At 47.0% G+C, this 24024-nt stretch overlaps 1 protein-coding gene across 1 annotated transcript in view; it reads right to left on the reverse strand.

Moving 5' to 3' along the window:
* Positions 1-24024, reverse strand: part of LOC126539720 (uncharacterized) — a 100858-nt gene that overhangs the window by 11661 nt on the left and 65173 nt on the right. The window contains exon 2 of the mRNA XM_055075675.2: positions 9695-9842. Coding sequence (XP_054931650.1) covers positions 9695-9842 — 148 coding nt within the window. The remainder of the gene's footprint in view (positions 1-9694; positions 9843-24024) is intronic.

Consider the following 24024-nt stretch of genomic DNA (forward strand, 5'->3'; position numbering starts at 1 on the left):
TTAAATGCAGCTTTTTTCCCATCACACCTAACCACGTCCATGTGCACTTTTATGTACCTGCCAAGTTGTTGAATGAATTCAAACTCAAAACTCAACGTCAAACTGCGACAAGTCACTTTATGGCCCTTATGATGCTTTTGTCTACCTTATAAAATATTTTATTTGGCCAACGTAGCAAGAATGTACTCTTATAGTGTGAAACAGTGAGAACAGGGTACGCTAAATTTTAATTAAAAGGGTTATTGTGAAAATGCAGTGATATATAAAGGTTACCGGAATGTAGTACGGCAATAAAACCTGATAAAAACTAGTGCTTGATGGAACCGAACATAAAAATGGAAAAGGGAGAAAATACATATAAATATACAAGTCTAGGGGAAAAAAAAGAACGTTGTGATCACCAAGTGCGCATGTAGCTACCTTCCAAGAAACTCGTGTTTTTTTTCTAATGGCATGAAAATGGAAGAGTGTGCTTGCATAAGCAAGCTGTCAGTGTTTCTATTGGAATAAGAGCAGTATTTTATGAAAGGTGCTGGCATGCAGGATTGGCAATTGTAATTATTTTTTTCCTGCACTTGGAATTTTTCTGTATTTTCTTTCTGTAGCATTTTTATTCATGTCTGGCACCATCAAGCACAAATTTTTATCTAGCCTTCAAAGATCCCTTTTTTTTCTGGTAATTTGCATAACTCACCGCATTTTTACAATGAACTTTACTTGAATGTTAGTCCTCATCCATCTGTAGTGTCATCCTCTTGATACTGCTTAATGCTGTGCACCCTTGCAAGATTCGTGTGTGCACACGCATCGATTTGGATGTGAAAGCGGGCTCTTGGGCAGACGTATCATTCTTCTCCTCTGCAGCCTCATGATGATGATGATGTGTTGTGTTTAGTGGCGCAAGGGCCAGGTTTGGCCAAAGAGCGCCATGACAAGTGTTAATGTTGATGTATTATGGAAGATGTGACTTGGCTGTAAAGTGGCCTAAAAATAGTCGCTGTAAAGTGCGTAAAATCTACGTGCTATAAAATTATGGCGATGATTAATGAAGAAAACTATGACCATTAAAATCCATCGTAGGAGAATGATGCAAAATGGAAAATGTATAAGATAGTAAAATTACTTGGAGCACTGCTGCCTCGCCAGAGACCTTGAAACACAAGGGCCTAGAGGCGCGTGCTATACGAAAGAGCTATCACAGCGGTATCCTCTGAAGAGAGGACCCGCTACGAACATGTGGGGCTAAGAACATGCAAGACAACATCTTTCAGGAAGCCCAGGACTGCGCTGGAGTCAAACTGCGGTTCTGGGCCGAGTAACATTACTGGATGAAGGGGGATGTGCTGCCGGTATGCCAGAGAAAAATGTTTCCTTCTCTCAGATTCGGCTGCCTAACACTCCAGAAGGACGTGAAGGACGGTCAGCCTCTCCCCGCATCTACCACAGGTTGGAGGCTCGTTTCCGGTGAGTAAAAAGTTATGTGTGCCGAACGTGTGTCCTATTCTTAGACGACAGAATAGGACATCTGTCCGGCGTGATTTTGTTACCTAATTGTGGCTTTATTACATGCAGCTTATTATTTGTTTCCAGGTCCCACGAGCGTTGCCAGTAGTTCCGCAGTTTTCTGCGCAAGTAGGGCCTCAGATCTGTGACAGGGACTGCTGCGGTAGGATTTACAGAATACGATGCAATTGATGTGGCCATTTGGTCCGCGAGAACGTTACCCTGGATGCCCCTGTGGCCAGGCACCCAGCATATAATCACATGCTGATTAGATATATACGTTTTACATAGGACGGAATAGAGTTCATTGATTACTGGATTTTTGTGCTTAGAAAATGACATTAAGGCCTTCACAGCACTTAGGGAGTCCGTATATATGACTGATTTCTCGAGTTTTGATTTCTTTATATACTTTACAGCCGACAACAGTGCGTAGGCCTCAGCCGTAAAGATGCTTGTTTCCGGATGCAGTACATCGGATTCCGAGAAGGATGGGCCGACGGCTGCACAGGACACCCCGTCGCGTGACTTTGATGCGTCTGTGTAGAACTCCGTGCAGGAGTATTTGTGCTGGAGTTCCCGGAAATGCATCTGGATTTCAATCTCTGGAGCATGCTTTGTGACTTCCACGAAAGATATATCACATTGTATGAGCTGCCACTCCCAAGGAGGTAGCAGCTTGGCTGGATGCATTAGGCGAAGCTCGAGGAGTGGGACGTGCATTTCTTCACTAAGCTCCCTCACACGCAGCGAGAAAGGCTGTCTTACGGAGGGACGACTGCGAAAGAGTGTAGCATATGTCATGTCATTAATGGTATTAAAACAGGGAGGTTGAGGATTTGAGTGGACATTCAGAAAATATGTTTGGCTGATGTATGTTCTCTGCAGATGAAGTGACCACTCATTTGATTCTACATATAAGCTTTGTATGGGACTCGTTCTGAAAGCGCCAGTGGCCAGTCGAATTCCTAGATGGTGGACTGGGTCTAGCATCTTTAGTGCGCTCGGGGCGGCAGAGTGATAAATCACGGCACCATAGTCAAGTCGTGATCGGATGAGGCTTTTATAGAGATTCATTAAGCACTTCCTGTCACTACCCCATGTAGTCTGGGATAGAAGTTTGATTATGTTCATCGTTTTTAGACATTTTTCTTTAATATATTTAATGCGGGGGACGAAAGTGAGTCTGTAGTCAAGTATGACACCTAGAAATTTGTGTTCTTTGTTTACAGGTATCTGTTGTCCCCGCAGTTCTATGCAAGGATCGGGGATAAGTCCTCTCTTTCTTGTAAAAAGAACACAAGAGCTTTTGTTAGGATTGGTCTTAAATCCATTCCTGTCTGCCCACGTTGACACTTTGTTCAGGCCAAGCTGTACCTGTCTCTCGCAAACTGCGAGGTTACAAGATTTGAAAGCTATTTGAATGTCGTCTACGTAGACAGAGTAAAAGATGGAGGGTGGTAATGAAGCACGAAGCGTGTTCATCTTCACGATAATGAGCGTGCAGCTGAGCACGCCTCCTTGGGGTACACCCGTTTCTTGTGCAAAAGGACGTGAGAGTGCATTGCCGACTTTTACCCGGAAGGTACGATTTGACAGATAGCTTTCTATTATATTGGGCATATTACCGGGGATGCCCATTTCTGACAGGTCTCTTAAGATTCCGTAACGCCACGTTGTGTCATACGCCTTTTCCATATCGAGGAATATCGATAGGAAGAACTGTTTGTGTATAAACGCGTCCCGGATATTCCCTTCAACACGTACGAGATGATCGGTTGTAGAGCGCCCTTCTCCGAAGCCGCACTGATAAGGATCAAGCATTTTGCTCTGTTCAAGGAAATGAATGAGTCGCCGATTTATCATTTTTTCGAACACCTTACAAAGGCAACTTGTGAGGGCTATCGGGCGGTAACTTGCCACTGAGGAAGGGTCTTTGCCTTGTTTCAAAACAGGGACCACAATGGCTTCCTTCCACGCGGTTGGAAGGTACCCTGCATCCCAGATGGTGTTGAAAAGTGTGAGTAGTGTAAGTTGCGTGTCATTGTGTAAGTTTTTGAGCATTTCATACATGATTCCATCAGATCCTGGTGCGGAACTCTTGCATGCGCTCAAGGCAGCTTTCAACTCGGCAGCACTAAAAGGGCAATTGTACGGTTCAATCTGTCGGCATTTATTGCTGAGTGGCTTGCATTCTTCTATTTGTTTATATTTCAGGAAAGATTGCGAATAATGATTTGAGCTTGATACACTCTCAAAGTGCTCCCCAAGTGAGTCGGCCTGATCTTTCAGTGTATCGCCCTGTGTATTCACTAGAGGGAGTGAATAGGTTTGCCGCCCTCTAATCCTATTAACCCTGTTCCAGGCTTTGGCCTCATCTCTAAACGAGTTAATACTCGATAAAAACTTGTGCCAACTTTCTCTTCTGGCCTGTAGGCGGGTTCTCCTACCTTGGGATTTTATTTTTTTAAAGTTGACAAGATTCTCAGCGGTGGGAGAAGCTCGCAGCAACCCCCACGCCTTGTTCTGATTCTTACGGGCAGTCCGACATTCGCTGTTCCACCACGGTACACGTGGTTTGCATGCCAAACCACTTACTTCGGATATGCATTTTGATGCGGCATCTATTATGAATGCTGTAAGATAATCCACAGCAGCATCAATTTCTAAAGAAGACAGGTCAACCCATGAGATGCTAGAGAGAGTTGGAAATTTCTGCCAGTCGGCTGTGTCTATCTTCCACCTAGGAGCTTGTGGAGGATATTCGTTTTCTTTAGATGTTCTTATCAGTATGGCGAAGTGGTCGCTCCCGTAAGGATTGTTCATAACTTCCCATTCCAGTTCAGGCAGTATACACGGGGAAACTAGGCTGAGGTCAATTGATGAAAAGGTTCTGTTTGCTAGCGAGTAATACGTGGGTTCCTTCTTATTCAGCAAGCACGCACCTGAAGAAAAAAGGAACTGTTCAACAAGACGATCTCGTGCGTCTGTACGAGAGTCCCCCCACAGGGAACTGTGTGCATTGAAATCGCCAAGGACAAGATAAGGTTCTGGCAATTCGTCTATAAATGACTGAAATTCATGTTTGTTTAAATTGAAGTGTGGGGGTACATAAAGCGAGCAAATGGTGACGAGTTTGTTTAAAAGAACAGCTCGAACCGCCACTGCTTCAAGGGGCGTTTGTAGCTGTAAACGCTGACAGGAGATACTTTTATGAACCAAAATGGCAACACCGCCTGATGATACGACAGCATCATCGCGACCTTTGCGAAACGTGACATACGGTCGGAGAAAGTTTGTATGTTGTGGTTTTAAGTGTGTTTCCTGTAGACACAGCACTTTTGGTTTGTGTTTTTGGATAAGCTCTTGCACGTCATCAAGGTTCCTGAGAAGTCCTCTGACGTTCCATTGAATTATTGGTGTATCCATATTGGTAGTAAATAAGTGCTGTGTATACGGAAACAGAAGTATTAATTACAGAGATTTCAGAGCTTAGGTTCCAGAGCTCTTTCGAGGCCCTGTAACCGGGGTTTTACTCTTTTCGAAGCGTTCGAGCGAACCTCGCCGCTCCTTAGGCGCTTGGTGCGCCTTGAGGATAGGTGTTGTGTCCATTGCCTCTTGTGAGGCGCCGGACACGTGCTCTTGCGAGCGAGAAGGTTCCCGGGAAAGTCTCGCCTTGGAGGGCAAGACCCCTGCGCCCTCCAGCTCGGAGGTCGATGGGGCTCCCTGAGGGATTTGGCTGCGCCGGCTGTTGCCAGCGCTGGAAGGGGCCGGGGAGGTTGGGGCAGTCTCGGCTGCGCCCACCTTCGGCGTCTGCTGTGTTGACGGAGCAGCGCTAGCTGCAACCGCCGCCGGGGCAGATGGCGTAACTGCCGACTCACCGTCTGTGGGTCGGACAGCCGCCGCAGGCCGTTGTGGCGCTACCCCCCCACGCGCCACATCGGCAAAGCTGCTCTTAGACAGGTATGACACCCGCCTCCGTGCCTCTTTGAAAGTGATATTTTCTTTTACTTTTATGGTCACAATTTCTTTTTCTTTTTTCGAGGACGGGCAGGACTGCGAGTATGCGGCATGCTCGCCATCACAGTTGACACAATGTGGAGTGTTCTGGCATGTCTCGGAGGAATGTTCTTTGTCACTGCACTTGGCACAAGTCAGCCGGCCTCGACAGTTCTGTGAACTGTGACCGAACCTTTGGCACTTGAAGCATCTAAGGGGATTGGGCACGTATGGCCTAACTCGAAGTTTGATATAACCGGCCTCGATGGACTCGGGAAGGACACTTGAGCCGAAGGTGAGTATCAGGTGTTTCGTTTTGATCTCTTTTCCATCTCGCCTCATCTTAATTCGCTTAACATTGATAACATTCTGGTCACTGAAGCCCTCCAGGAGTTCAGCCTCAGTGAGCTCCATCAAGTCATCGTCAGAGACAACACCACGGGTGGTGTTCATTGTGCGGTGCGGGGTTATAATTATTTGGGTTTCCCCAAATGAATCTAGTGTTGACAATTTTTCATATTGTGTTTGATCGCGGAGCTCCAAGAGGAGATCACCGCTTGCCATCGTCGACGCCTTATATCCAGGACCAAAGACTTCAGTCAATGACTTCGAAACAAGGAAGGGTGAGATAGTTCTTACTGGTTTATCTGGTTTTTCAGAGTGGATCACGTGAAAACGAGGGAAAGATTCTTTTTGCCGTCCAAAAAACTGGAATACTTCATCGGTGCGCCCTCTTTTCTGAGGGCGATCAGGAAGCGGAGGGAAGGATGTTGCCATAAAGGAATTAAATTTTCGGCAATAACGCCAGCCACCCACCATGGAGTCCTACAAGGGGACGCTACAGAGACTGTAAGAACAGGTCCTGTAAACGCCAGCTGTACGTCATCACTATAACCAAATATGAAATAACCTAGGTTGGCTAATCACACAAGGTTAACCCTTGCTGCCTGGAAAATTTGGAAGTAAATGGAAGCTAGGAGAAGACAGGAAAGATGAAAAAGTAAGAGAAAGACGAAGGCTGGAGGGAGAGAGACACAGGAAAAGGCAACTACCGATTTCCCCCGGGTGGGTCAGTCCGGGGGTGCCGTCTATGTGAAGCAGAGGCCAAAGGGGTGTGTTGCCTCCGCCGGGGGGCCTTAAAGGTCCAGACACCCATCATCGGCTCAACCCCCAGGATCCCCCTTTCCCCAGACACGGCTAAGCCGCGCACGGCTACACGCGGGAGGGGCCAACCCTCGTGTGCTCGGGTACGTGGTGCCGCAACACACCAAACGCCTGCTCACGCAGACGCCCCTGCGGGGGCAGCCTCATGAATTCATTAACTATAGTGCAACAGAAATGAGATGGACAAGACCAAAGTCAACTTGTCCGAAGTCAACACACCAACTTGTCCAGTTTTCAATTCTGTCGGGCTTATAAGCCCGCTTGTGTCCTGGAATATCTGCATGGCTATGTATCCTGCAATTGAATTCTTGGCCATGTGCTTGCAAGTCGCGCGTTAATCTTCTCCTTTTCCTGACAATCTCATGTGATGTGCAGGCCCAGACAGCTTCTGGTGAATCCATGCAGGTGCGCAGGATGTTCTACAGGGTGTAATTTGCACTGCAAGTGCTGCTTGGATTGCTTTCAGTTCAGCTTTTCTGGATGTAGGATGACCTAGAATGGTACTTACTTATATGGGGTTTAATTTTATGTAGTGTTATACGGCTGTTACACTGCTATTGCCACATCATGTGCCTGATGTTTGCTTGCATCTTCATTATTAGCAACCTCCTCTGTGTGTTTGGCAGTTGCATATAGTCTCTTCGCCTAATTGCTTGCCCCTATATTGCTTGGTATGGGCCTGCAAGATGCAGGAAAGTGCATCATGCACGCGCTATAAGCGTCACGATGTTATACCAACACGCCCAAATAACTGCATCACCACGTCAAAGTGACGTGTGCGCGGTAAGGATGAATTAGTATGCCAAGCAAAACAGATTTCTTTTTCTGAATAGCCGAAGGGTGCGCCGTTCCGAAAGGAATAAAAGATGGCTGCCGCCGCTCGCTCCGGCAATGGCTACTCGCACATCCCCGAGAGCTTGGGTTTATTTGCATACAATAAAACTTTTGCGTGGCCGTATAACTTTTCGAGCACTTTCGTCACGTTTATGACCACGCTTTGTCAACTCTTCTTTGCTGAGAATCCGTTTTAGGGGAAATCTTAAGCTTACGTTGCATGCCACCGCGATTTTTGACCAGCCACCGCAAGCTAAAGGAAAGCGGACCAATCGCAGACGCCGGCACTACCCTCTTGATCCGCTTATCGATTTTCAGTGCAATGGCTCGGCCCCATCGAATCCCTCTCAACTTGCGCGTGTTCATCGCCTCTTGTCAACCAATTAGATAAGACAAGCCGCTCACTGTAAGTAATAGTATTCATTTTTAAATCAAACAAACGTGAACTCCTATAAATAAGGAGAGCGTTTGATTGGTCTGTGCAGAGAACCCTGCGAGTCACCGCCCAATGCTTGCGTCAGTGGTTACGCAAATTTGACGTCAGGAGATTGGGATAAAAACACATTGGAATAGTTTGACGTTATATGGCCCCTAATTTATGAACGCCAAATTATGGCGCTGTCTAATTTCCTGGTATTACGCATGGCACCATATAGCACTAAAACGAAAGCACACCGACTTTAGCATGAAGCCCTCCATCGGCGTGCTGCATAAGAAGAATGCGCATGGTGCGGTGACTTCCTTGTTCATCCGTGCTTTGGAAGCCTCGAAGATATAAATATGGCCTACGATGATGTTCTTGAAATTTGATATCAACCAGATTGTGTCGAACTTCGCTTTTCTCGTGGAAAATTCGAACATATTGACAAACCATTTGCGCTGGCTCGTGGCTTCCAAAAGTCGAAGGGAGCGCCGATGATATCGGTTGCATATTCTAGATGACCTACTGCTGTAGACCTCAGCAGATTTGTGCTTAGGACCATGACCAACATGGCTGATTGAAAGCAACGTAAATGTACGTTGGAACGACGCCTGGTTAAAAAAAAATGTGGTCGCTTGATGAAATACACGGCGGAAAATATCTCAACAAATCATTTTTGCATATTGGATGTTTTATAGAACCTTATATTGCCCAAGCATAAACCCTAGAATGGCAGCAGTGGCATATCACACATGACTTGTAATGCGACCGCGGATGAATACAGTGTTCTCTCGCGTCTCAGCAAGGTAGACGATGGCGCAGTGCACTGAACAACAGTATAAGCAGAAGCTAAAAAAGACACTCTGTAGTTTAGGGCCTATAAGGTCAACTCAGCGACGCTTGCGGGCATGCGTACGTAGCCTATGCAGTTTGGAATAGAATAAGACATGCAGCACTGCCCACTTTAAGATCGGACGTTTCATACCCTACCGGACCGTCCATGCTTCCTTATTGCGAAAGCCCAAGCTGCAGTTGTTGCTTCCTCCCACAGGGGCTAAAGCAGACCGCATCAAAGACGTCATTTCTTTGTTAAGCACAGCTTTCAGTAATACCCCAGATGCTTTACCAACAGTTTAATGTCTCAAAAGAAGATCTGAGTACGTTTAAGTAGCTCTTCCGAAGGGTTGCTCAACTAAAGAACGCCTTGCCCTGTTCGAGCGTCGTTTCCACTGAGAGTGGACGAAGTAGATGCTTCAACTTTGTAAACAAAAGCAGCGCATGGTCATTACAGGTAGAACCAGGCTAGGCGTACTAAGGGCGGGTCGTACCGTAACAAATTATACGGTAAGCATTAGGGCTCATTTGCATAGCGGAGCTTCGGTGTAATGAAGATATCGGGAACCTTCACTACGGACAGTAATAAGAAAGTGCCACTTAAGACTTCCGCAACGGGCTTACGAGTTCTGCACAAATTTCCACCACGCTGGGCGTGTTGCAAACTCCTGCGAGTACAAAATTTCTGTTCCCGCGCTGTGTTTTTCAGAAATGTTTAGTCAGTAAAGAATACGGTCTTAATCACGTTTGTTATGTCGCGTGTTGTGCTCCTAAGGTGTTACGACTGGCATCAGCAATGCCGAGATTTCAGAGCATCAACCGAATCTAAAGAGAAATATAACATGCACCTCCATAATTTTTGCAGGGGACATTTTTTTTTATTTTTACAGATGCAAAAAAATTAAAAAATGCAGCAGCTGTCTCCCAGCATGCACGTACCCTCCTCCACGATGCCTGCTCATGTGCTCCTTACGGCGTAACCTCAGCGCCCTGTAGCGCAGCGCACAGATCAGAGCCAGTGCCACGATCGGGAAGCAGATAACCGACGACAGAAGAGGGATGAGCACAGGCCGGGCGTCCAGGGACACTGCACAGAGAAGACAGAAGTCAGCTATCCGAGTGTCTTCGGCAACTCAGGTTTCCCAAAGCGCTTTTCTTCTGCCCTTCTTTTTTTTTTCAGACGCTTGATTCCTATAGCATCACACATTTAGCGCATAACAGACACGCATTGTAGCAACTGCGTTTCACTTTGTGGCTGTTACGTTTAGAAATTGAAAGTCATCTCTAAAAAAACGTGTTTGCTACAGATAATGATAGTTATCAGCTGTCTTCTCGTGCTACAGATATTGCGGAGCTGGATAGTTAAGCAACACAGTAAACGTCAATTTCAGAAGAAAGTTTGACTAATGATTATTTTTCTCCAAAAGTTTTAAAATATAAACAAACATTAAAACGGGGTATAAGGCATTATGAAATGTAGATTCAATCCTCACACTGTGAATTCGTAGAAAAATTATAAACAAAGATAACACATAATAGAGCTTTTTCGGTACGGATTAGCACGACATCTTTTTTTTTTCATCTACTCTGATTTTTGGAGTTAAATGGCTATAAACATATATGGACAGGGTTCTAAATAGCGGGAGAAAACTTCGGTCAGACGAGTCGGTTTACACTTTGTAGGAACGCAGTGCGCCTTGGAACAAGACAGGAGAGGTCAATTACATGGTGCACCCGTTGTGTGACAGACTTACTACTAGGTTGTTCGATAGCGCTTTTCCGGTGTTTTCATTTCCTATTTCTGGTCCAGTCATGCCGCATTCAAAGAAATTAATGAACCGCTCATGCGCTTTGCGTTAACTCACACAGTGCAAGTATCGTTTTCATAAACCTCGACTGCTGCCGGAAGATTTCCTCACGATTTGCCGAGCGCCACCAATCACTTGAACCTCGATGCCACTGACCACGTACTGTTACTCATCTGCCCTAAAATATCGAAGCCAGGCGAAACAAAACAAGGATCATAGTGACGGTTATGAGCACCCAAGCCTCGTACGAACACGGTGACTTTTTTTTCGTACCGGTTGTACACCAACTTACATCAACTGTGTACAACCTGCGGCATGAGAAAGTGCAACACATTGTTGTAGGTCATTTAGGTAAAGTGAGGCTCATGTGCTGCTCCAAAAAATCCTGGACAGAAGAAGTGCCCGGAACGTTCGAATGCATTTGGTGAACTTGAGCACATGACAGCTTTAAGAAGTGGCACATAGTGACTGGACGACACTGTTTGGCTTGGTTAGTTTCGGTTCGGCTACGGCGAAGTGGCTGTCGGTATTTGAGCTCACTAGAGAAAAAGTCGGCTCTGCAACTCGGCCCCCAACTGCTTCCCTTGTACCTGAAGACGCGGCACGGCAGAATGTAAGGTATTAGCCCCGAGCCCGACTGGCAGGGGCACTGCGAACCCCGCTGACTTGACATCTAGGCCCGAACTCGGTTCCATCGAGTGCTACAGTCCAGGCGGCGAACGCATGCCTTCCACAGTGCTAGTGCACTTTTGACGGTCCTCTCGAATGCCTCGGTCGACTGTTCTTGTGTCTCAGAATTTATTAAACGAGTTAGCAATCTATTTCTCAAAGACGGCGTTTGCAGTGCCGGCCGGTGGTGGTCAGCTATAGGGCATTTCAAGCTATTCATGGGCGGTTCTAAGCACTGGAGCGGCACTTCATATGGATAATGAACGCTGAAGTGTGCAAAATAGGATAGCAAATCTACCTAAGACTAGAAGAATATTTGCTAAAGTACAACTAGCACGTAATAAATAATTGCTTTACGCGACTTCTGCAGCATCTTTTTTGATTTTAAGCCGTTGATACGTTTTTGTCAAAACTCGTAGTTTATGGTTAAACGCCCAATCATCGCAAAAGTCGTCGGAAGCGTGGGGTAGCAGAACGATTACGGAACTTACGCTAAAATCGAGATTCTGCCGACACTATATGCTATGGGGGCTGCTTCAGAAAATTAAGTTGTTCGATGCCGGCTATAAAAAAGCAGTAGCTGAAAATATATCTAGTTAGACTGTCAGTTTTTTTCATACGGAAAGGCAGTGGCGAGTGGCAATTGGTTTTTAATGCGGCACGTTCAACTCAGGTCAGTGATTTACGAGTGCATAATGCTAACATATGGGACAGAAACTTGGAAGTCGACCAAGAATCTCAGGCGCAAGTTAAGGAAAGCGCAAAAAGTGACGCAATGAAAAATATTAGGCGTAACGTTAAAAGACAGGAAGGAGCGGTGTGGATCGGGAACAAACGGGGATAGCCGATATTCTAATTGATATTAAGAGAAAAGAGTAGAGGTGGGCAGGCCACGTAATGCGTAGGATGGATAAAAGGTGGACCATTGGGCTACGTCGGCACTTCAGAAGCGGCATGCGGGTGGAAAGGCGAAAGCGGGCAGAAAATTTTTTCCGCGCATGTCCTAGAAGTTCACATTTGTTTCGCCACTGCAGCGGCATCTACGGCCACTTTCGCCCACATCCATCTAGTCTACTTACATTTGTCCGCGTGGTGGCGCTGTTCATCACACCATTTCAAGTGGTATGTTAATTGGTATGTTAAGTGGTATGAATTTCGGCGTAGACTGCATCGCCTACAAACTTTGTTTAATATCGTTAATAAACAAACAAAAATATATACATCAATATACATCATATATAAACATATACATCAATTTTAATAAAACAAGAGAAACCAGACGCAAGCACAGCAAAACGATTGTGATGCCACCGACTAAAACTACTGCTTATCGCTTCTCGTTTTTTCCTCGAACTATAGCAGAGTGGAATGCTCTACCGCAAGAAGTCGCTTGCATGCCCTCGGTTGAATCATTTGTGTCTGCCGTACAATCTTTGCAATGAAGCGTGTTCATTTTAGAATCGCCATTTTCCTATCTATGTAAATTTTGTACATGCTGCATTTCCCGACGCAATAGTCTGTATATTTAAGCATTTTTTTATGGTTCCTTGTAACCCATGTTTTTGTTATTTTGACTTGCAGTGCCGACTTTGTATACACTCACTCCTGCCTGGACTGCCAAGAGGCAGTTGGCAGTATCTAATAAATAAATAAATAAAATAAATTCATTGACCCATCAGTTATAAAAAGCCATCATTTCGCGCAACTACGCGTGTTATCCTTAACTTTCGTCTACCATGGAAGAGGAAGAAGACACGCCCACGGGCATTCCACGGCAGGATGATGTCGTCGCGCAGCATTTCGTCGACTTGTTGCCTTATAGCGTAACGTTAACGCGTCGACACTCTGTAAGGGCTCTGGCAGAGTGGTCGATTGCACTTTTCGGTTATTCATAGTTAATAATTCAGCGCGAGAACAACGGAAGACACCGAGTCAGAAGGATACAGCACGAGCGCTGCCTAAAAACTGAAATTTACTGAAGAAAACGCTTGCTGGTCTTTCGTCTCACGTTCCAAGAAGGCACTTAGTCATTCGTGCGCTCATTCAAAGTACGCTTACATGTCAGTGCAGCTTCCAGTGAAGGGGAACGGCGTTAGGCTTCGCCGTGGCGAAAAATCGGTCGGAGGCCGATCGCGCTCGCCGCCTGGTTTTCCGCCCGTTTCGCCGCCTAGGCGGGCGTAATTTGTCAAGTTTTGTGCCGCTTCCGCGTGCTTCGAGACCAAGTGTGAACGTAGCCTTAGAGTTACAGAATGGGTGCCAAGTGAAGGGAAGCGCAGTCGAGGAAGGCAGAAAGCTAGTTTTGGTATGGTATAAAAACCTTTATTCAGATCCTTCAGGTAGCGTTAGTTTCATAGACCGAAGCGGACCGCTACCTCGTCGGAAATGAAAGGCCTAGCCTCTTGGGTGCATCGCGGGCCGGATTGACTGCCCACGTCTGTTCTATTCGGTGCTACAGAGAGCTGCGTCCGAAAGCTCTTTCGTGTTCTCCTTGTCGCTGCGTAACGTGCAACACCGCCAGAACATATGCTCTAAGTCTGCTGGCTACCGGATCGCGGGCATGTGTATGAAGCCAACGCTTCGGGAAATGTTTTGCTTATTATTAGGGGATTGGGATAGGTCCGCGTGTGTGAGAGCCCCGGGGTGAGAGTTTGGGGTCTGTTTAGCTTTATGTGCGGGGGCGGATATGATCTGCGCGCCAAGTGTTTCGTGAGGTAATTGTATGAAAGAAGGTGGTCCGTGCAGTACGTTACGTCCAAGCCTGGCTGCCGTAGCACCACGCGGTCTGTAAGCCCTCGCGTAGCCTCGTGAGCGGACTCATTGAGATTAGTCGGGGCTCCGTCAATTTCTCCCATGTCCGCGGGAAACCAAATGATCGTGTGCGGGTTAACGTCCTTGCCGCGGAGGATCGCTAGGGGCTGTCTGGAAACGGTGCCCTTGGCAAAGGCTCTTACTGCCGCCCTCGGGCCACTGTGTATTCTGGTTCTCTTGCCATTCAGGAGTTTCAGGGCTACCTGTTCGGCCGTTTCTGGATCTGTTGTATATAGAGACGCGGAATTCGTGACGCTTCCTCTACGATCCAGGCAGACCGCGGTGAACGCTCACCTGCTTTGTTCGAACGCCGCATCCACGAAAGCTAGCTGGAGTGATGAAATTAGGAACTTAGCAAGCACAAGTTGAAATCAGTTGACACAGGACAGGGGTGACGGGAGATCCGTGGGAGAGGTATTCGTCTTGCAGTGGACATCAATACACAGCTGCTGCTGCTGATGATGAGTGCTGAACGAACACTTACGACCGCTTTGTTTCGCAAGCATGACACAGCTGTGCGGCCCATATTATAGGTTAGACGTGCCTCTGTGACTGTGTGGTTGCAGCCAACACGACGTTGAAATGATGTGTGGCGATTAATGGAGCAAGCGCAGGCTATGGCCAAGCAACGCCATTGCATATGGTAATGAATTGCCTATGTATTATGCAAGAAATTATAAAATGAGTTACAAATGGAAGATGTGATATGGTCGTAATGAGGCCGAAAAACGGGTCACTGTAAACACGGTAAAATATACAAGCGTCAACATAATGGCAATGGCTCACGACGTGAGCTTCTAGCGGAAATGCTTCACTAGGAAGAAGTAATATAATAAGATATGTAGAAGCACTACGGCCTCCACAGGGCCCTTGAAGTAATGGGCTGAGGGGCGCGTGCTGTAAAATATTATGTCACTGCGGCTACAGCCTCGACGATGACGCTGTGCTGCACATGACCCGGCCGAATTACTTCGAAGATTTTAACTTTATCTAAAACGCTAAAAACTGTTTCCAGGTTAAAAAGTAATTCGTCTCTAAGAAAAAAAAATTCTGTAAGAAGTGGAATACACCGACGATACGCACAATGACAGTTCTTTTTACGCTCAATTTCTATTTCGCTTCACATTGTCATGGAGAAGGAGAAGTGTAAGGCTGTCGCCACACCATCGGCATGATGGAGGATCACTTCTGGTCAGTAGGTACGAGTGGGTGCCGAAGGTATGACCTTTTCTTATCGACAAAGGGACACTTACTTGTATCCTGTTATTTTCTCCAATATCCACAGTTCCTATTTAGGTTTGATCAAGTATAGTGTATTGGATAACTGAGTATGCTACTGTTTCTGCCAGTGCTTTTTCAGCTTATGCAGTAAGTATGGTCAAAGTCAATGGCTAGAATGGCTATGTGTCGGTGTCGCTAGAAGCTACTGAGGTAGCGTTCTCTTCAGCAGCTTCATTGTCTTTAATGGATTCCACTGTGTCCAGTTATCCAGCGTAGGACGATGATCAGTTTACCCATATGAGCTCCACATAGCAATGCATATAGTTCGTTAAAGACAATGTTGTTATGTTTTAGTAGACTGACCAAGGCTCGGACCACACTCAATCAGTCCACGAGCACAATAGCCCTAGTTGTGTTTGTTGGCTTTATTGTTTAACTGCATTGAGTATGGCGTATCCCTCGGGCGTAAAAGTCCTTGTATGCAGATTCAATGTACTGGATACTAAAAAACGATGGTCGTAGAGCGGCGAAAGCAACACAAGCAGGAGCCTTCGAAGCATCTGGTTAACATTCAGCGCAGGAATAGTTCTCCTGAAGGTAAAGAAAAAGTAAGTTTAGTTGCGCCTTAGGTGCTCGTTTTAACATTTCTTCGTAAGAGATGTAACACTGGATAGCCTATCACTCCTTAGGCGGTGAAAGCCGAGTAGGAGCCATTAGGAAATTCTCTAGAAGAGGGACGCCTGTTTCTCCTTAAAGTGCTTCCAACCGAAAGGTCAGAGGAGGCCTAGTGACTGGGCAGTTACGGGAAAGCCTGGCCGTGGATAATTCGCAAATTATTGAATGGCATGGTTGGTCTACGAAAAACACAGGGAAGGCGGGAGATTGAAATTCAAGACGATGAGCAAAACGATAACAAGGTCAAACCAGGAGCCAACGTTTCGATAAGCGGACTTGTCTTCTTCAAGGCGACATATGGTTTCCTCGCCACATTATATATACACGTTTCGACAAGTGGGCTTCTCTTTTTCAAGGCGACATATGCTTTCCTGTGGCGGGGAAAGCATATGTCGCCTTGGAGAAGACAAGTCCACTTGTCGGAACGTTGGCTCCTGATTTCACCTTGTTCTCGTTTTGCTCATCAGCGTTGGTCTACGTGTGATTTTACCTTCAAGGCGTAGGAGATTAAATATGTCCTTTGGAACTGTAGAGGTCATTTGTTATATTCAACGTACAGGCTTTGTACAGGACTGGTCCTAAAGGCGCCTGTAGCAAGGCGAATACCCAAGTGGTGGATATGATCTAATATTTTCAAAGCACTAGGCATAGCACAATTGTAGACCATGGCTCTGTAATCAAGGCATGACCATGTGATACTTTTGGAAAAGCTCAAAAGGCATCTTCTGTCACTTCTTCACGATTTGCGGGACAAGAGCTTCAGCAGATTCATTGTCTTCATGCACTTCACTTTATAATGTTGCAAGTGTGCGATGAAAATTAATTTTAAGTCTAAAATGCGGCGTAAAGGCTTATGTTTATGGCTCACAAATAGCCACTCTTCATTAAGATCAATAACGGGATTCCGTAGCATACCTCTTCTATATGGGAAAAAGACACGCATTTTTCCAGGGATTTGGTTTGAATACATTCTCGTTGGTCCGCTTAGACAATTTATTAAGTAAAAGTTCTACCAGTCGAACGCAGATCGCAAGAGTACAAGATCTTTAACCGATTTGCACATCATCCACATACGCAGAATAAAATATTGTACGCTGTTTACCTGTATGCAGAGAGTTCATTTTTACAACGAAATGCTTACAGCTCAGCGCACAACCCTGTGGTACACTTCTTCAGTACAAATGGACGAGATAAGAGAATACCAACTCTAACACGGAACGTGCAGTTAGATAGGTGACCTTGGATGCCATTCAGAAAACTGCCTCGCATTAATTCCCATTCTTGCAAAGCCACGGAAAATTCCCAAACACCACGCTGTGTCGAATGCTTTCTCCAAATCAATAAATACTGAAAGTGCTGTTCATGTACAAAGACATAGAGTATGTTCGTCTCGATGCGGCGAAGGTGATCATCTTTAGATCTACCTTCTCTGAATCCACACTGTAGGGGGTCCAATTCTGCTACATTAAAAAAATTGAAGGATGCGCCAGGTTAACCATTCTTTCGAACACTCTACACAGGAAACCTGTCAAGGCTATAGCCCTTTAGCTGCTGGCTGAAGGCGGGTCCTTGCCGTCTTTTAGCATTCGAATGATTGCTGCTTCTTTTCAAGTGGACCGCAAGTAGCGAGCACAGAACATGTGGTTAGAAACGGTAATGTTTCGTGGGTTTGGAGGCGTAAGGGTTTCTTCCTGTGGTGAGCTCTTCTTTCTTTGCCTAGCACTGGCTTGTCACAACTAGTGAAGCCTGAATGTCCGCCAGGCTAAATGGGCGCTTTTATGCTTCATTATTTGCTACTTTCGGATGCAGAGGCAATCGCTTTGCTTTTCACTGGGATCCTGGGTACGTAACTGTGTAATGGACAGAACTGCAAATGTACTCAAAGCCGGCACCTAGAAAATCGGCCTGGTCTTGAAGAGTACTCGCTGGGTGTTTACAAATGGTAGAAGATGAGTTTGCCGACCTCTATTTTTGTTCATCCTGTTCCTGAATATTCGTTCATGAGTGTAAGAATTAATGCTGGGTATGTAACTTTCCTAGCTTTGCCTATAGCAAGGCGGCGCGTTCTTTTACCCTTAAACCTAATTTTCTTGAAGATTATCGTGTTCTCTGTAGTTGGAGAGACGAGACAGTGGCTCCAAGCCTTATTTTCATTTCTGCGCGCTTCCTTATAATCGTCGTTCTACCAGGGATCACGTCATATCGAAGTAGATAAATTTGTTTGGGTATACATATTGACATGTATGCTTGTTTATTTTTCTCGGATTATTCCTTTTTTACAGCTAACAAATGTTAACGTCATCGCTCAGCGCAAGGCACGCGTTTCTGATTTAGAACTTACCCGAATGTTATCGTCGACCCTCTCTGTTGTGCATGTCCTCGCCAAAACTTCTGTAACAGATTGCACGTGGGCCATGGATTGTGAAGTAATTCCTGGACACCACACGGGGACCAGCAAGTTCACTGAAACCTTCTACCAGTGATGTATAAATTTGATGCGCTTGACCCGCTGATGAGATTTGGACAATATGCCAACTGTGTGCGCGTTATCGTTGTTCTTTTTGTATAACTTGTTTTCTGTGGGCACAAATTCACGCTACAAAAAGCTGCTTTCATCATTAACAGCCTTGCTAGTTTTCTGCGCCTACACAACTACGGGACATCTGCTGAAGGTGCTTGTGCGTTCACGTATCGAAAGCCCCCACAAAGCCGTGAGCAAAGCCTGAAACCTGCTAAACGTAGTCCCTGTCTATCGAGAAAGCCGCAGCTTCAAAACCTGCCCCCGGAGCACGGATTTCTACCAGAAAAGACAAGGAAATGCACGGTCAGGACAAGAGCTAGAATGACAGTCCCATTGTTGCCAACACCGATAGTGCTGCGGCAGCCCAGAAAGCCACTGACGTTCTGCGCATCAACATTCGAGGACCCGGAAAGCTTGCTCGAGACGTATGAGAGGGTCGCTACATTTAACTAGACCAGTGATGACAAGTTCTGCCACGTCTTTTTCGCATTGCAAAACGCCGCCAGTACGCGCTTAGAGAATCGAGAAAACACCTTAACAACGTAGTACCTGTTCCGCGGCGGCTTCTTACGGACCTTCAAGAGGGTCAAGCTCGAGCGAGCCCGACCTCTACTAGAAACCCGAGTGCAACTGCCAAATGAGACTGTAGCAGCACCGACATCGAGGAAGATGAGGGGAACGGCGGCTGGTTAGGTACAAGCCATTGTCTAGTAAGCAAGCGGGCGCGTGGTTCATATCACGCGCAGCCGGCGCGAAGGCCAAGTGATTTGTCTGCCGAGGAATGACAGTGAGTTAGGGCCTTCTGCTCAGTAAAAATATGCTTCTCTTTAATGCGGCTCATCGTTATCAATGATCTACCACGCCACAAGACCATCGCCATCTTCATGGAAGAGATTACCGGCCTTTTTCGCCACGCCGACCTGGAAAGTTCGGAGGAGGGAAAGTCCGCTTCCTGATGTGAGGCTTAAAACGACAACTTTCTGCCGCGCTGATCCACAACCCACCGAAGGCTATAGTTGAGTTTTTGATAGAGGCAAGGGGGATCGAGATAACTCTCGAATTGCGCTCTAGGCAACATAACCACCAAGTGCTCACGTCGAAGCGCGAAATCCAAGCAATGGACTCCGACGTCCCCTGAAAGGCTATCAGGGCCATTGTGCGCAAAGAACTCCGCAAGATCTCGCTTTCATCTTAACCTCAGGTGGTCTCTGTCACTGACATGGAAAATGGTGAAATGCAATGGTTACTGGGAGTTTTCGAATTGCAGCCGGAATCGCCGCCTCCCGTGCTCAAAGTGATGGCTTATGCCTCCGTCGCGCACCGTCAGGGTCACCCTCTGCGCCAGAGCCCCATAAGGCCGCCATTCCATCGTCCGCTGCCGCCACCACCAGATCGCCCATTCGCAGTGATGGCAGAGCACGCTCTGCCATCACTGCGAAGAAGGCGGCCACATCTATCGCCAACAAACGAAGACCTGGCGACATAACGTACCAGCCACAAGTGTACGCGAATCAGCTGCGATGCGACGCCTAAACCTAACTGGAACGCAAGGCAAAGGATCGAAGACCTCGACGTGTTACTCCACGGCCACTCTGTCAACGATTTAGTGGACACAGGAGCCTACTACTCCGTCATGAGTGGGTCCTTCGCCTCCCCGTTGAGAAAAGTTAAGACTATATGGAAAGGCCTTCAAATAAGTACCGCTAGAGGACACCTGATAATTGCGACTAGTATCTGCAGGGAAAAAAATTACCGTTCATGACATGACTTTCCCTGCCACCTTCATTATCCTCCAACAGAGCTCGCGAGAAGTCATCCACGGCACAGACTTCCTGCCCCAACACGTCGCAATCGTCGACCTGAAGTCTGAATTCATAAGGTTGTGCGAAGACCAAGCGATACTGCCGGGAGCTCTGGCATTCACAATGCCTTGAGTGCGCTCGGAGAAGTCAGGATTCCACATCGGTACAGCATTGTCATTTCTGTCGGTACTGAAACGCCCACCGACGTAGAAGGCGTGGTGGAGGGTGACCAACGTCTGCTGGGGCGCTATAACGTAAAACTATGCCAAACTCCTCCATTCCAATTCTGCAATCAGCCCACCGCAATAGGTAAAAAATTTTTTGGACCACCTCCACTTCACCTGTCTACCACGCGGCGTCACGAAAACCGCGATAGCTCCTCATCTGGTATGACTTGCACGTACTGTTTATGCATAATTTGACCGAACAAAACAAAGATAGTTATTTCTCATTCCACGCCTTTTTGCATTAGCCCTCGGCTATTGGTCAAAAGTTTTCGGGCTGCGCCTACTTCACCTGCCTTACCGCGTCAAAGTGACGCGTAAGCGTTAAAGATGCATTAATATGCCGAACAAAACTGAATTTTCTTCTGAATAGCCGCGGGCTGCCCCGTTCCGAAAGGAATAAAATATGGCAGCCGCCGATCTCTCCGGCACTGGCTACTCGCCCCTTCCGGAGAGCATGGGTCTATTTGCGTGTAAGGAGACCTTTTGCGTGGCCGTGTACCGTTTTCGAGAAATTTCGGCACGTTTACGACCTCGTTCTGCCAACTCTTCTTTGCTGAGGATCCATTTTAGCGTCATTCTTAAGCTTCCGTTGCATGCCGCCGCGATTTTCGACGAGCCACCGCAAGCTAAGTAAGAGAAAGCGGACCAATCGCAGACGCCAGCACCACCCTCTTTATCTGGTTATCGATATTCAGTGCAGTCGCTCAGCCCCATCGAATCCTTCTCCACTTGAGCATGCTCCTCGCCTCGTGTGAGCGAATTAGATAAGACCAACCGCTCAGTGCAGGCAATGTTATTCGTTTTTCAACGAAACAAAAGTTACCTCCTATGAACGAGGGGAACATTTGATTGGTTTGTTCGGACAACCCTGCGAGTGACCGCGCGATGGTTGCGTCAGCGGTTACGCAAATTTGACGTCAGGAGATTGGAACAAAAATATATTGGAATAGATTTACGTTATACGGACCCTACTCGACCATGAAACTTCTGTCACAAGAGGAACCACTTGACTGCAGGAAGGAAACGCTAAAGTGAAGCTGACAAACCTCAGCAAGGAGGTCAAGCCGATCATCAAGGGCACCACGATCGCACACATCAAGAAGATTGCGGAAACGAGCAATGCGTTTGCCTTCACATATTCTGCCACATCTACCTCGACGACCATAGTTCCCGAACCATAGCTTGACATAAATGCGTCTCCCCAAGAGTGAGCAGCAACCCTCAAGGGTCTTGGAGGATCTAACAAACACCTGCTGCAAAGCATCGCATAATAACCGAAGAGTGCACTAGGTCACTCCTCTGGAGTCTTTACCGAGTTTCGAATCAAGAACGTGAATCTATAAAGCAATAAGTCTACGAAATGCTACGCGACATCATCCAGCCATTGAAAAGCCTCTGCGCATGATGAAGGAAAAGGGCGGAAAACTACGTTACTGCGTCGATTATCGTCGATGAAGAAGATCACAGAGAAGGACGTATTCCCCCTCCCACGGATATACTGCGCATCCGATCGGCTCTGCAACGCTAAATATTTATAGGCGATGGATTTCAAGACAGGCTGCTGGTAAGCAGAAGTGGTTAAGAGGGATTGCGAGAAGTACTCCTTCATCACATCGGACGGCCCTTGAGTTCAAGGTCATGCCATTCGGACTATGCTCGGCGCCTGCAGCGTTTCAGTGCTTGATAGACACGGTGTTAGCAGGGTTGAGTGTCAGACCTGATTGTCTACTTGGATGACGTCGTCGCCTCAACCGAGAGTTTTGACGGTCACCGTGGCCGCGTGGGGACAGTATTACAGGCGATCAGGTCATCTAGGCTCACTGTGAAGCCGGAAAAGTGTCGTATCGCTTACAAAGAACTTCTGTTCCTAGGCCACGTAATCAGCAATTGTGGAGTCCATCCCAACCCACAGAAGAAAGCTGCATTGCTAAGTTTCCACGGCCCGTCGACGTGAAAGCAGTACGTAAATTGCGTGGCCTGTGAGCCTGTTAAAACCATTTTGTAAGATACTTTTCAGGAATTGCGGAGCCATTAACCCTTCTCACAAATTTCGACGTCGACTTTAAATGGGAAACGCATTTCAGGAGCTGAAACGACGGCTGCAGTCACCACCGGTGCTTTCACACTGCGACAATGACGCCGAGACGGAAATTCACACCGATGATAGTAGCTTAGGCCTCAGTGCCGGGCTTTTTCAAAGGAAGGATGGAATTAAAAGCGTAATAGCTTATGCTAGCCGGTTAAAGTCGAAGGTGGAAGGGGATTATTCTTTGACGGAGAAATAGTGCCTTGCGATGATTTGGGCTAAGGCGAAATTTCGACCTTATATATCTGGCAGGTACTTCAATGTGGTAAGCGACCAACGGGCATTGTATTGGCTGGCAACCTAAAGGATCCTTCTGGTCGCCTAACATAATGAAATCTAAGACTCCACTAGTTCGACATCCCCGTAGTCTATAGGTCCGGAAGGAAGCATTCTGATGCCCACTGCCTCTCGCGCGCCCCTACAGACCCGAGACCGCAAGGCGAAGTGGAGGACTACGCCTTCCTAGGAACAATAAGCGGCGACAACGTTGCCGTATGGAAGCAAGCGGTCCCAGAGCTAAGAAGGATTGTTGAATATCCGGAAAGCAAGGCTGACTTTTCTCTAGGCTATTTAGGCACGGATTGCCGTTTTCTTTTTTTTTTGCGAAACTATGTCCTGGCGAAGAACTTTTCCCCTGCCCGCGCAAACTACCTACTCGTTGTGCCCGCAGCATTTCGGTCAGAAGTCCTGCATGCCCTGCACGACGATCAGAAAAGTGCGAACGTCGACTTTTCCCAAACACTCGCGATATTATAAGAGAAGTATTATTGGCAGCGCATGATCGCCGACGTCATCCGTTACGTTAAGACGTGCCGTGACTGCCAGCGCCGCAAAACACACCACTGACAAATCCAACGGGATTGCAACAGCCGATCGAGCCTCCTTGCAGCCCGTTTCAGCAGGTGGGGATGCATTTGTTGGGACCTTTTCCGAAGTCAAATTCGCGAAACAAATGGATGGTCGTTGCAACGGACTACCTCAACCCGCTTCGCTGAAAGGAAACTTAAGCTCTACCGAAAAGTAGCGCAGCATGAAGTGGCGAAATTCGTCGTCGAGTACATTCTGCTGCGACATGGTGCCCCAGAAGGCCTCATCGCCGACAAAGGAACGGCCGTTACAGCGGAGCTCACCCAAGCCATTCTGCCATACAGCCACACAAGCCACAGGTGGACACCTGCCTACCATCTGCAGACGAATGTTCTTACGGAGCGGCTGTAGAGACCCTTGTCGACACGCTAGCAATGTACTTCTGCGTCAGGAACAAGACAAGAATCTCGACGTCGCCGATTATCTCCAGCGTGCCGAAGAATCCCGACAGCTCACCCCGTATACTCATCAAGAACCAGTGGAGGACCGACAGCTGTGGCTACGATATTCGACGAAGATACCTGGAATACTAGCCAGGTGACCGTGTTTGGGTTTGTACCCGATACGCCGAGGAGGATTTGGCGA

The sequence above is a fragment of the Dermacentor andersoni genome, chromosome 2, assembly GCF_023375885.2.
Source record: "Dermacentor andersoni chromosome 2, qqDerAnde1_hic_scaffold, whole genome shotgun sequence".
Lineage (NCBI taxonomy): Eukaryota > Metazoa > Arthropoda > Arachnida > Ixodida > Ixodidae > Dermacentor > Dermacentor andersoni.